Source organism: Passer montanus, unplaced genomic scaffold, assembly GCF_014805655.1.
Source record: "Passer montanus isolate IOZ18808 unplaced genomic scaffold, ASM1480565v1 scaffold23, whole genome shotgun sequence".
NCBI lineage: Eukaryota > Metazoa > Chordata > Aves > Passeriformes > Passeridae > Passer > Passer montanus.
This window is the reverse complement of record NW_024366926.1, coordinates 4,810,679-4,823,933: the sequence shown is the minus strand read 5'-3', so window position 1 is coordinate 4,823,933 and position 13,255 is coordinate 4,810,679. Positions and strand designations below refer to the sequence as shown.

Genomic DNA, 13,255 nt, shown 5'->3' with positions numbered 1-13,255 from the left:
CTTAGAAGATTAGTTTAGCTACATTCAGTTCAGGCACTTTTCTTATCATTAGATGGTATGAAATTCTTTGGATATTATACGGCTATTTCAAGCATCTGATCAATTTTTTTTTCTGTCTGTGCAGTAGATTGTCAGGTACCACATAACTGTATTGATTTTTGATGCCTTCCTGCTCTGTTTCAGGAACATCTATTATAGCAAGACTCTTTCTATGTTATTTCTTCCAATTGTTTTCTTCTAAATAGTACTAATCAAAATAGGCAAGCATTTTTCATTTCCCAAATTACATGTAAACAATATTATGCATTTTTAAAAAATATTACCACCGTCACATTCAGTTTGGAATCTTTGGAATAAAGTCTTTGTTTGGAATAAAGTCTTTACAAAAAGCACCACAGATATAAAAAACATTAAAGCTTTGTCATCTGGTGCAAGATCCACAATGCTTTAACACTTGATATAAACCTACAATCCTGACTCTAACATATACTTTTGCAGGACAAGGGTGCAGTTTGAAGGAAATCTTGCAACAAACATATGTGTTTTCAGAATTGTGGGGTTTGCTCTACTCCATGTATTTCACTGGCGTATTTGTGCTTCCACTCCATGTGATGAACAAGCAACAGGAGAAAACATGAGAGGTTTTTTTCTCCCTAAGGCAATTATAGCACAATTCTGCCAAAAAATCTGCAGCTACATTTTGTTTTAATACTACATTTTATTTAGTCATAACTGTATTTTCCAAATCTCTGTTTGCCTTTAGGTCAGCAGCACTCCAATGACCAAAGCTCTGTCAGACAGCTATCATTAGACTTTTGAGGACATCTGTACTGACCTTGGACTCCCCTTTCAGTTTATCCTTGCTCCTTGCATCTTATTTTGTTGCTAATTACAGATGCTCTCATATTTTCTGTGTACTTTGAATTGTACTTTCCTTTTCCCCCCACTCCTGGCTTTATTGTAAAATAGAAACTGAGTTGCAAACTATTCAAATTCAGAAGACAAGTTTTTATCTTGTGGAAAGAAGCCTTAACTCCCATATTGTAATTTATTTGCTATCGTTATACTCAGTGTCTCATAGTTTACAGCCAGAGTGTTAAAATGTCCTATGAGTAGAAATTTATTTTAAAATGACTTGTAAACAGCAACTCAGTCTCAACCAGTCGTTGCTTTTCCACATTTTACCAGCAGCTCCTCTGGACCCTGAGCTCGCAGAGCAAATGTCACAACACAGCATTGGCACAGAAGGCACTCATGTCCACGACAGCTTTGGATGCCCTGAGGTGACTTCCCAGTGACTTCCAAAACCACCACTGAGCTCCCCTGGTCACTCTGGAGGTGAAGCAGCCACAAGTGCCCTCTAGTCTAAAACATCTCTGCATGAACTGAGATCAGATTATTCTGGCCTTTTCCACTGCAATAGAGTTACTGTAGGATCACTGGTCACAGCACCTGGAAGAAAACATTCCTGCTGCCTTTCAGTTTCAGTGTAATAGGACACGACACTCACTCAGTAGCACTGCTGCTCTGGATTCCCACACATCCCCATTTCCTCATTTTGGCACATTAACAGTAACATCCAATGCTTTGCAAGAACCATAAAAGTTATTCCCAATGACTGGAAGACAAACTTAGGATGTCCAAACTCTAATTTTATCTTCCTGTTAGAACTTTATCACAACATATTCATGGTTCCATATAATCCTTGTCTACCAGAACACATTAAAGAAGGAAACAGCTGGCTGAAATAATTCACTTGGATATGATGAGTTCCCTTATTTGCAGGGTGTTTTTTGTTTCCTTTTGCTTCACAGTTAAGCCATTGACACTTTCTACATATGCTGATTTAAACTTACTTTTCACATCTCACCATTTCAGCAATGTTACGTTTCTTTCATCAAGAAAGAGTGGAAATTCTGACCACTTCTTCCAACCTACCCATCCACATATTTAATCCAACCATTCTCCATTCCTCTGTGTATTTTAGAGCTCTGCATCTTAATTTTGTTACACATCTGTCTTTTCCAGACAAAACATGTTCTCTGCTTTCCACACCTTCCCTTATGTTCAAATCCATCACACTTCATTCTGTGACACTTCATCATTCACCTCAAATAGGGCTCCATACAAGGAAGGAAGCAGACATGCTGATTATTTATAACTAAACATGTTAGAGCATGTTGTTTCACTGTGTTCCCAAAGTCTTCACTGAGGTTGTTAAACATATAAATCAGTACCAGGACTAATTTAAATGACAGTAAATCAGCCAGAAATTAAAATTTTCATTTTAGGAGATTGCTGAGTGACATACATACTGGATGAAAAATAACTTCAGCATTGTTTTTCTGAAGGACACAGTGATAATATTTATTCTTTCCACCATATCTTAAATAACTGTAATAGGAGCACAATTATATTTCATGAAGAGTGCTATATCTTGGTATTTTATTCTTCCCTTAGTTATACTCAGTTGGATAGGAACATCATAGATAATTGCACAAAAGAAAGGACAGTCATATACAGATCATATTTTTTGTTACTTTTGCAAGACCCACACTCATAGACAAATGCTGTATGTTTTCCTAGGAATACACAAGAGCAGCACCAGTGAATTTATGCAAGCAGCATGTTTCAAGACTGCCAACAATGGAGCATCAGTCAAACTGCACTGTACTCATGAATAAGCCTGTAATGTTATAGTATAATGAATCTGTTTCACATTCAGCGGTGTGATGCAGTGCACAGTAATTATAATAATGCAGTGCATGGCTGTAGCTCATTATATGCATATGGAAGACACCAATGTCTTTAGGATGGAAATTAACTCAAGGTAGGAGGAGAAAGACAGAAATAAGGAATGTAAGGAACTCCTCATCTCAAAGTCTGATGGTATTCTGAGGATCTATATATTCAATATGCACACTCACACACAAACACTGTTAATGGAGCAGAGAGATCATCTGGAATTAGAATGCAAGTCTTTCTATTTTATTTTTAATTCTGTTTTAAAAATATATATAGCACATTTTGTTTGTGATTTCTTGGGGTTTTGGTGAATGACAGGGGAATTTATTTTAATTTAAAATAAAGATTATTTACTATCAGTAATTCCAATGGATTAAAAAAAATGAATAAAATCCCTTTCTAAAAGTTTCCTTTTCTCCTCAACTCAGCAGATGGACTTGTTCTTCAAATTAATTAGAAGGAAAGTCCTATAAGGAATACAGCTGGTCTCAGTAATATCTGCCTTACACCACATTGATTTTCCGTTTCTTTGTCTTTTGAGGTCCAGATTCTTTTTGTTTGTGCAATGCAGAAATTAATTTGAAGAATAGGAAAAAGAGATTCTTTAGTTTTTACAATACTACTCATTACAATGTTGCACATATGATCTGGTAACATTACGTTTATTCCCCTCCAGACTTTGAGTCATTATGGTGTTTTCTTCCCTGCTTGCACGTCTATAGTGCGCAGCGCAGCCCCATTTCATGATGTGTTGAACAAAACACAACGAAGAAATAAAGAAGGGGTCAATAGAAGCTGTTAGCTACAAACACATTACAGGCAATATACAACACCAGTGGTTGAATATTGGCCTCAGGGCATTAACTCTAGATTGGCATGCCATGCTACAGCACATGAACACATAGTCATCTTTACAACACAGAGCGGAATTTAAGAGACTCACATAATTGCCTGCGAGAAGGTACAGGAGCACTTCCCAATGCTGTGCCCTGTAAATAAAACACATTTTTTTTTTTTTTTGGAGCAAAGGATGTCAGATTAACAGCAGCAGCAAATGAAAAAATGACAGGACATGAAGAAAATGAAGGCAGTGAATAGGAATAGAGACTGTTTAGATAGAGGAGTTTGTTATTACTGAAGAATGCAGTTCCTATTTTCAGATAAACATAAATTATAGTGGAGAATGTTCTATGAGTAATCCACCCATCAGTGAACACAATGAACCAAAAAGAGAGAAAAGGGAGAGAGAGAAAGAAGACAGGAAAAAAGTATCAGCATAAGACAGGCATGCTCACACTTGTCAAAAGTTAAATTTGATGGAAAGGACAATGTACAGAGTATATATTAATTTGAATTCCTTTACAGTAATAAGAAGGCTCAATGACACCAATGTCTTAGCTGATACTGTCACTGCTTGAAGGTACATTTCAAACAGGTAGGAAGGAGAGTGTGCACAGTACTGTTTGGTTCCTGCCACTTCCTCTTCATCCTGTCTCCATAATTCTTTAACATGTCCTCACTGGGTCAGTTCTATGCCAGCTGGCAGGAAACAGCTCTATTAAACCCCTGGTCAACACACACAATATGCTCTTGCAATAGATAGAGTGCTTCATCTTTTGTGTATTATGCCAGCAATTACCACACATCTCTGAAATACCAGCTGTGCACGTAAACAAAACACGAACCAAATACCAAGCAAGTCACACCAATTAAGATCTGTAGGCAAATCTCTTCCCAGTGTGATCCCTTATTCCCACAATCTCCTTCAGCCCACTCCCTCCCAAACCAACAAATCAATCCCAGAAAAATGAACTAATAACAGAAAGAAAGCAGATGACTTGGTAAAGAGAAACTATTGTATATAAACTTTGAAAAGCACTGTTAAAACAATGTTGTCTCATTCTGAATCTAGATCATGAATCAGAGCTTTGTTTTGAGTTGATGTCCAAGACTGCATCCTCCTTCCCAATGTAAAAGGACCAACTGATCAATTGGACTGGGTAGCCAAGGAGGACTAATCACAGTAATAATAATATTGGAAGTGTTGCCTTAAAAAATAACTGATCAAACACTTGAAGTTTATGAGTCTTGAGTGGATCTTGGCTTTCATTTTGACTTTCATCATCTTTTTGCAGTCAGGGCTGGGAACGATTTACCAGACATTTAGACAGGGCTAGGCATTGGTTCTTGGAGATAATTTTCCTTTCCAGGTCTTGTGTAATTCTATTTTCCTTTGCCTAGGATGAGTGAAGCACATATACGCATATCTAGAGAGCCCTGTAGAAGAGCCACTTTACATTACTGATTCCCATGCCACATTTTAAGGAAAACCAGAGTAATTAGGGTTATTCTTCACTTGGGTATCACAGTCGTGCCACTGAGACCACAGCTTGCCACGCTGTGGCCACATGCAGGGCAGGGTAGCTCAGCAGAAACCATTTGTCTCACTACACCCCAAGCTCATCACTCCAAGACTCCTGAAACTGCAGTAAGAGGTCACAGCAACAAGGGGGCCAAGGGGCAGACTGGGGTTAACTTGGGCTGGGACAGCAAAAAACCCACCAGCTTCACCCTTGTTTTGAAGGTTGCCAGGAAAAGGCAGTACGCTCTCCTATTTGTCAGGAAAACATGCAAACAGGCAGTGTGTCCAAAAGCCCTTTCCTCCAGGTCAGAGAGTGCCCTACCAGTGCACTGTCCCACAGGTTTTTTTTTATGGGATTATTTCAGCATTGTCAAAGCCCACCTTTATTTCCAGTTAACTTCTCACAGTAGCCAAAGGACAAACTGGTTAAGGTACCAAATTCAGTTGTACATTTAGCATTTAAGACAAATTCTTCGGTGGCTGCTCTTTCCAGTACTTTATTTTTTTTGAAAACAAAATACAGTTATTTGAGATCCTAAGTATATGTATCTAAACCAAAGGAAGAAATACTGAGGAAAACTGCATGAAGTCAGGACCACTGACTCTCCATTCTCCAAAGTCTAAGTTATTCTGGGATACTTAAAGGTAGCTTTCTAGAAAAGCTGAGGTACACCATGATATCTTATGTTAAGGTACCTCCTAAAAGTAAGTTTCCATATGATCATTTAAGGACATGCATATGATTTATGGAATCATATACAAAAACAAAAAGCACAAAGTAAATTGGTCTGATAATGGTTAAAAGACCAGTTGCTTATTTAGTCAAAAGGGATTTTTTTTCTATAATTTGAATGTGCAGCATGGTATTGTACCCTCCATGAATCAAAAAGAAAACCTTAACACAGCCTCAACTTAAACAAATCCACCAACCAAAGATCTGGGAACTTAATTATTCATTTCTGGTTACTATCATCACTCCTGACACAAATTCTGTGTTTTTAATTACATAATGCTCCTTTGAAAAGCAAGATGCCAATGAATTTGACTGCATTACTTTCTCACATTTTGTATTTTCAGCATAGTTGGCCTCCTCAGGGGAAAAGATATATACCTTCATCTTTTAACCAGGCCTTCCTTTCCTTTTGTCTGTGCATACTCAAGAAATTTATGTTTTCATTCAGTATCTGGCCTAATAATAGTGGTTTTTTAAAACTGAGCCAGTTTTCAGATATTCTCCATAAAAAATTCAGACTCTGCTAGAATCTATCACAGTTCAACAGTTTCAGTCACATATAACTTCTCCTCTGTCCTTTCTATATGGTATAATGTTTAATCCTAAAATTTTATAAGTGTGTCAATGGTCAATACTGTACTAAGTTTTCCAAGCGTTGTGATTCATAGAAATGCAGAGACTTACACAAAGACAATGCTATCAATAATGTAGATGCATTGTAGATGACTAGTTACCTTGTAGTTACAAAGTTAATGGTTTACAAAAGTCAGCACACTCATCTGGAGGTTAAAGGGGTGAACCCCTCCCCACCTTTTTGCTTTGCAATTTTAACTAAGAGATCAAATACACAACAGCATCTCTGAAATAACAATTATTTTTATACACTTTAAAGGTATTTTTGAGTATATATGTGAGGAGAAAATAGACATCAGTACCTGACAAGCTGGAGCTCATGTACCCATCAAGATCTGGAAGCCTCTAAAAGTGTCAGGATGCTTCATTTACAACACCTGCCCTATTCAGAAGGCCAAGGAGGGCAGTTTTTAGGACTGCTTTGCACATGAACACAGTATGAAAAGAAAACACACCTGCTCAGGTCTTAATTCCTGCCTACATCTTATAGCCTTTCTCATAAAATATATTGAGATTTCAGTCTGAAGTGCTTGCTGGCCTGGGAGGGTGATGGTGGCTTAAGGCTAAAGTACTCTATGTAGTCAGATTAATTTATTTAATTTACCATATCATCAGATGCTGAACTAAGCACTAACCAGCTAATTAACTCATGCTTAGCATGCATTCCCATGTTCCCAGTGAGAGAAGGGCATAGACTCATTCTTCTATACATTCCTGTGCCATGCAATTCAGTGCTATAGTCTTTGTTCCTCAAAAGGGAAAAGTACACGAGCCTTTTATCTTTTCTACCATCATATAACATATCTGCAGCATCCCCTCATTGTTAATGCAGGAATGTTTGATTACCCAAGATGGCTCTAAAGTGAATGTGGATTTTATGCACCAGACAAGCAGATATACAGTTGCTCCGTTTACATTGCTTCAGTCAGTCATTCCTAATTTCTTTTCACTTAGCTTTCAGAAATGCAATCAGAACATTACAAAACTCAGTTCTTTTTGAAAACACTATCAATTTTTAATCTTGTCAAGGTGAGAGTATGACACAGTTTCTGTCAGAAGTCACAGTTAAGTATTCGCTGAAAACTCCAATGAACTCTGTAAGGGAATATGGCATCTAGTTCCCACTGCTGCTTTGTTTCTCACATCCTCAAGTTGAACAAAAGTTACTGTCAGCTTTTCAAAGTAATGACTGAAAACACCAACCAGTCTAAATATTTATGACTGTAGCTATTCTGGGACAACAGTAGCAAGGAAGTCCAAGTGAAAAGGGTTCATAATTCCACCTCTTCAACAAAGCAAAACATCCAAGTATGTATTAGTTTGCAGTTCAAAGGAAGCTTTTCACTAAAAATACTTAACCAATTTTATGTTTCCTACATCTGTCTGAATTCTGAAGTCATGATTTCACCTGATATTAACTAATTATAGTGACTGAAGTCCTCTGGGTTCACCTTGAGCAACTTGAAAATCTGTGTATTGCAATATAGAAAACAATCAAATCATGACAGCTAAATACCTCTCTGCTGCATAACTACACAAATATTGCTGTTCTTTTTTTGTCACTTCCTATGAGGAATCTCCACAAAGATGTGTACTGACAACAGACCAATCAATGCCAGAAATAAATAGAAGAGATTGCTACCCATCAAATGAATGTTTTTCCAACAAATGCCCTGTCTTCCCTTAGAGCACAAATCCACCTACCACATGGTCAAAAGGCAGATTAAAAAAAAACCCCAGAAATCCCTCCCAAACAACCCAAAACCTCTAAACCATCCCAACCTCATGTAATGATTTTAAAAGAGGCTAACTCATGATATACAACATTTTCCCTAGAAGTTTCCCTAGCACATAGTAGTTTGGCATGAACTTTGAATATGAACATATCCCTTTCTTCTCATCACAGAAATCAGACCAATACCACAGAACATTTCAGAACACTGCTACAAACTAAAAGGCACAATCTTAGAAGACAGGTTGTACTGAAGTCTTAGTTATTACCACATTAAAAAAAATGAACTCACAACTGTTAAGAAAGATAATTTCACATCAGTACATGATGACAAAATACCACTGAAAGATTTCCTGGAGACAGAAAGACTTGCTACATCACTCCCAAATTCTGCTGTAAGAGTAGAATATATTTCTTTCATAAAGAGAGTAAGTATTGAGGTGGTAAGATGTGCTTTGGTGCAATGGCTTTCACCTGCATTACACAGCACTTCACCTGAGGAATGTGTCAATGAAGTGACACACAAAGTACTCTGCTGCTGCTCTGAGCTCAGCAATGAGCTCAGTCAAACCTGCCCAAAGAAGGATCTACTACACTTCCAATGCAGTATCTCTGATAAGGTTTTATATATGTAAGTTAGTTCAATATAATGACATGAGCAGGTCTTCAGATATGGTGCCAGCAGATTCTAAGAGATGCAGACTTCTGTCAAACTTCAGGTTCTCTCTTCAAAGTTTCAATTTTGGTGCAACAAATTTATTCATAAACACCTTCTTGATCGTTGGATTTCACTGTACACACTCAACCTGCACTCATTCAGGTGTCAAGTTTTTTATCATCTTGGTAGAAAAATCTGCTTTTTGTCACATGGCCTATTTTTTGTATGAGCTCATTCAATGTCAGTTACAATAGCTTTGCCCTGTTTTCAACCTGAAATTCATACACTGCCTTTTAGTCTTAACTCCATTTCTAATTAAAAAAAATTAAAATCCCACATAAAAATTTATATTTAAAAATTTACATTTAAAATTTTAAGTGCTGAGACCACTTCTACTTATGTAGAAACCATCCATCCCTTAGGCTCATTTTGACAAGTTGAATACAGAGAGGGGGAGATCTTGAGACTTTGGAAAATAAATCAATTGCATAATTAGAAATGATAAATCAGAGTCAAAGCAGCAGTATTATAGAGGAACATCAGCATTTTAAAGCCAAACTCAACTTTTTAGAAATACAGGATTAGAAAAGGCTAAAAAAACCTCAATCAACCCCCCATTATTTTTCACAGAGAATTGTTTAGCATTATACAGCATTATCCAACTTTAATAATGGCCAACATTCAGTCTTAACATTCCCTCTGATGAAAAACTGCTTATCATTTGTGTCTTTTTCCCGTTATTAGATTTCAGACTGCAATGTGCTTTACCTTTAACAAAGAAAGAAGAAAAAAATGTTTTGTTCCTGTGGTGTCATAAAATAATGTAAGGCCTTCATACAATTCCAAAATATTTAAATGTATATGCAATTGAAGATGATAGCACATAATCACATACATTTATTTTCATTTTTTTGAAAGCTATGCCAGAGATGAACAAAATTACTAAAAGAATATCCCCAAGAGCAAATGTGGCTCCCCAGACTACAGATATATTAATATAAATATGTTCCACCTCAAAACATATTCCAAGCTGAACTTATAGCTCAATAAGGAAGACGTATTTCCATCTTAAAGTTATCAGTAAATATTTTACTAGCAGTCTCTTGGCACATTTTCAACTCTGAATCAACATTTACATGCACTTTTCAGCAATCTGCTTCCACATGTAAGTGAAGGATCCTAAAATACACTTTCACTCCAGAGTTTGGATTGCAATCTCATAAAGGCCAAGCTACAATACTACCTTAGATCGAGACACAATCAGGCAAGGCAGTAACAGTCTTTCTGGGTACTTACAGTCCCTTACCTGATAGTGACAGGATGATAGCTGTTTCAAAAGGATAACCCAAGGAATGTCTGTGCATAGCTAGCTTCCCTCCTACTTGAATGTTTCCTTGTACTACCTCATGAGAAACAAAAACCTGCTCAAATTGCTTAGGTAAAAACTTCTAATAAATTATGGATGATTGCTGCATGTTCCTACACTTAAAGAAAAATTTTGTAAACATAACACAAAAAGTAAATAGAAAAATATTAATGCATTTGCAGACATCTCATTCACACTATATAGGTTATGTTCCATTAATTGCTCATTCACTTGCTCTCCTGATTCTTTCTCCCTTTGAGAGATTTGACTTAAGGGAACTTGAATTTTGCTATCCCTGCCTTCAGTTTTACAAAAGTTGTTTTAAAGCCACCTGCATTTGCTCATTTAAGTCTTTTGTGAACTGGGTTTTTTAGGTGTCTTAGGCACTAATGCCTATGACATCTTTCATTTAAAGCATACCCTCTTGTACACACCTCAGTAAAAGTATTCCTATTTTAGGGCTGTGCACTGGAAATTCAGACTGAATTTCCAATGGGCAGCTTCAGTACTTAGTCAACTTCCACCTCTTCTCCCATTCTTCTAAGCCCCTTGCTCCTGCCAAAAGCCACCCTTCTGCTGACAGATCCAGGCTGATGCCATGTATTTAGGTCCTCTTAGGTGAACCAAGTTTACCACAAGAATTTCTGTCTTGTACCTGGTTCATAACTGTGACATCCGACTCTGCAAAGTGAAGTTCAGCCATTGTTTGGCAAAACAACAAAGTAATTCATTGCATTACATAGCAAGTCAATTTGGTGTCTATTTTAAGGACAATTAGAGACCTTCAATGCTATAAATTGCTACATGCATGAGACAGTGTGTCACAGAAGAATAAAACTCCCCTCCATTTAAATTTAATTCATGTCAAAACAATACTTTTTGCTGATCTATGTTTAGTACAAGGTTCTAGATGGCTTAAGGAGTCCTGGGTACCTCAGTGCCTCTCAGTTCACATTACCTTTCCAGGTAGAGTGGATGTCATTCCTTACATGAACAGTGTATCTGGAAGCAACCCCTGTGGGTGAATCTGATATTCTCCAGGAGCAGACACAGTGATTCTGAGACATGGCTACACTGGGCTGGGTTGTTGGGTCTTTTTGAAGACTGCTCTTATTTAGCACTAAGTTACTGCATCAACCATGGTAAACTTTCTTCACTAGATTCCAAGGGAGGCAAAAAGACAAATGATTCTGTTTGTGAAGTTAATTCTTTTCACATCCCTTTTTTAGCTATTGTTTTTGCCTACACAACTATCTTGAGATATATACATATGCATTAGAGGTGCATACAGAACATTCAAAAACCACTTCAAAAATACATATGGTATAGATATATGCACATCCTATTGATTTACTGTTACACAACCCACACCATTCTTCTAGTTGAAAGAGACCTTTGCTGGTCACATAGTTCCCCCTGAAAGCCCCTTGTCAACAATGAATTTTGACTTAACCACCCCTAAATTAAAACTTCAATAGAGTAAGGGCATTTCAATAGAGTAAGAGACCATTGGATGATTATATCTAGATCAGAAAATAATTCTGCAGTTAATGTTTGTACAAAGCTTAACTAAATGCCTAGGGATTCATATTCCAATTTTAATTTAATCAGAACATAATGCTGAAGCACACATACACAGCTACCTTTTCAGCTCAGCTCATATTTTGACTAGAGATCATTTATTGAAAAAAAACCCTCCATGGTTTCATAAAAAACAATGTTAATGCTAAAAAGAAATATATGGCAATGAACACTATTGGTTTTGACTGGAGTAGAATTAATTTTCTTCACGGTGGCTGATATGGGGCTACTTTTTGGATTTGTGCTGAACACAGATTCAGTAATATAGAGATGTTTCTGCTGAGCAGGGCTTAAATAGACCTTTTGTGGTTCTCATACTGCCATGCTGGAAGGGCATTTCAGAGTGCGCAGGAAGTTGGAAGGAGACCCAGACAGGGCAGGTGACCCAAAGTGATCAAAGGGATATTCTATGTCGTCTGAAATCATGCTCAGTCTATAAAGAGGGAGGAAGAAGGAGAAAGGGGAGGACATTTGGAGGGATGGTGTCTGTCTTCACAGGCCACCGTTACTCGTGCTGAGGCCCTGCTCTCCTGGGGATGGCTGAACACCTGCCTGCCCATGGGAGGCACAGAGTAATTCCTTGGTTTGCTTTGCTTGCATGTGTAGGTTTTGCTTTATCTGTTAAACTGTCTGTATCTCAAACCATGACCTTTCTGTCTTTGCCGTTCTGACTCTCTCCCCAGTCCCACTGGTGAGGGATGTGTGAGTGACTGTATGGCTGCTGGCTGGGGTTAAAACATGATAAAAACATTTCAACTTTGGACTTTTCTCCCTCTTGCAAGCTGCAAATCTATTCACATGTCTAGAAAGTGCAGATCTACAATGTTTGCTTTGCCACATTACATAAATCCTTCCACATACATAAATACTTCCACAGTTCTGTATATTATTTCCTGTAATTGTCACTGTCAGAAACATCCCAGCAAGTCAAACTCACTTTTCTATTTTTAAGGGGTGAATATGAAGCTTGTACAAATCACCATAAATGTGCTTATCAGTGCCAGTTTTGATGTGATTACATTACAGATCTGACCAAAAGTTACTGGAAGTTTTTCTCATCCCAAAGTATATTCTTCTTATGTAAGCACAAGCACAGTATAGAGCCTTCTCTGTATCAATTAGCTGTCCACATGAAGGCAGGTATTCACAGTCCACAAGGTAGGAGAATAATTGTAAAAGCTCCTGTTTAATTTAATTAATTTCTATTATTTGTTATATGTTATTTGTGACAAATTATATATGTAGCTAACACTAATACCTCATTAATATAAATAACAGGAGTTATTAAACTAACTGAATGGCTCTATTAAGAATGTGGATTATTGTTAAAAATAATTATCTACAAATAAAAGAAAAAATGTGATTATACACAAAGATGAATGGCTGGCAAGAAAGAAAAGGAATGGTTAAGAGAAGATGAATTATCTCAGTCATTTTGAAAGTAA

The 13,255-nt window shown here is 37.1% G+C and overlaps 1 protein-coding gene across 6 annotated transcripts in view; it reads right to left on the bottom strand.

Annotated features, from left to right (window-relative positions):
* CCSER1 (coiled-coil serine rich protein 1) overlaps nt 1-13,255 on the bottom strand; it is a 626,891-nt gene that overhangs the window by 117,025 nt on the left and 496,611 nt on the right. The window contains exon 10 of one of the 6 annotated variants that reach the window (XM_039710734.1): nt 3,689-3,734. The exons of the other annotated variants lie outside the window; for them this stretch is intronic. Coding sequence (XP_039566668.1) covers nt 3,689-3,734 — 46 coding nt within the window. The remainder of the gene's footprint in view (nt 1-3,688; nt 3,735-13,255) is intronic. 6 annotated transcript variants of the gene reach the window in all.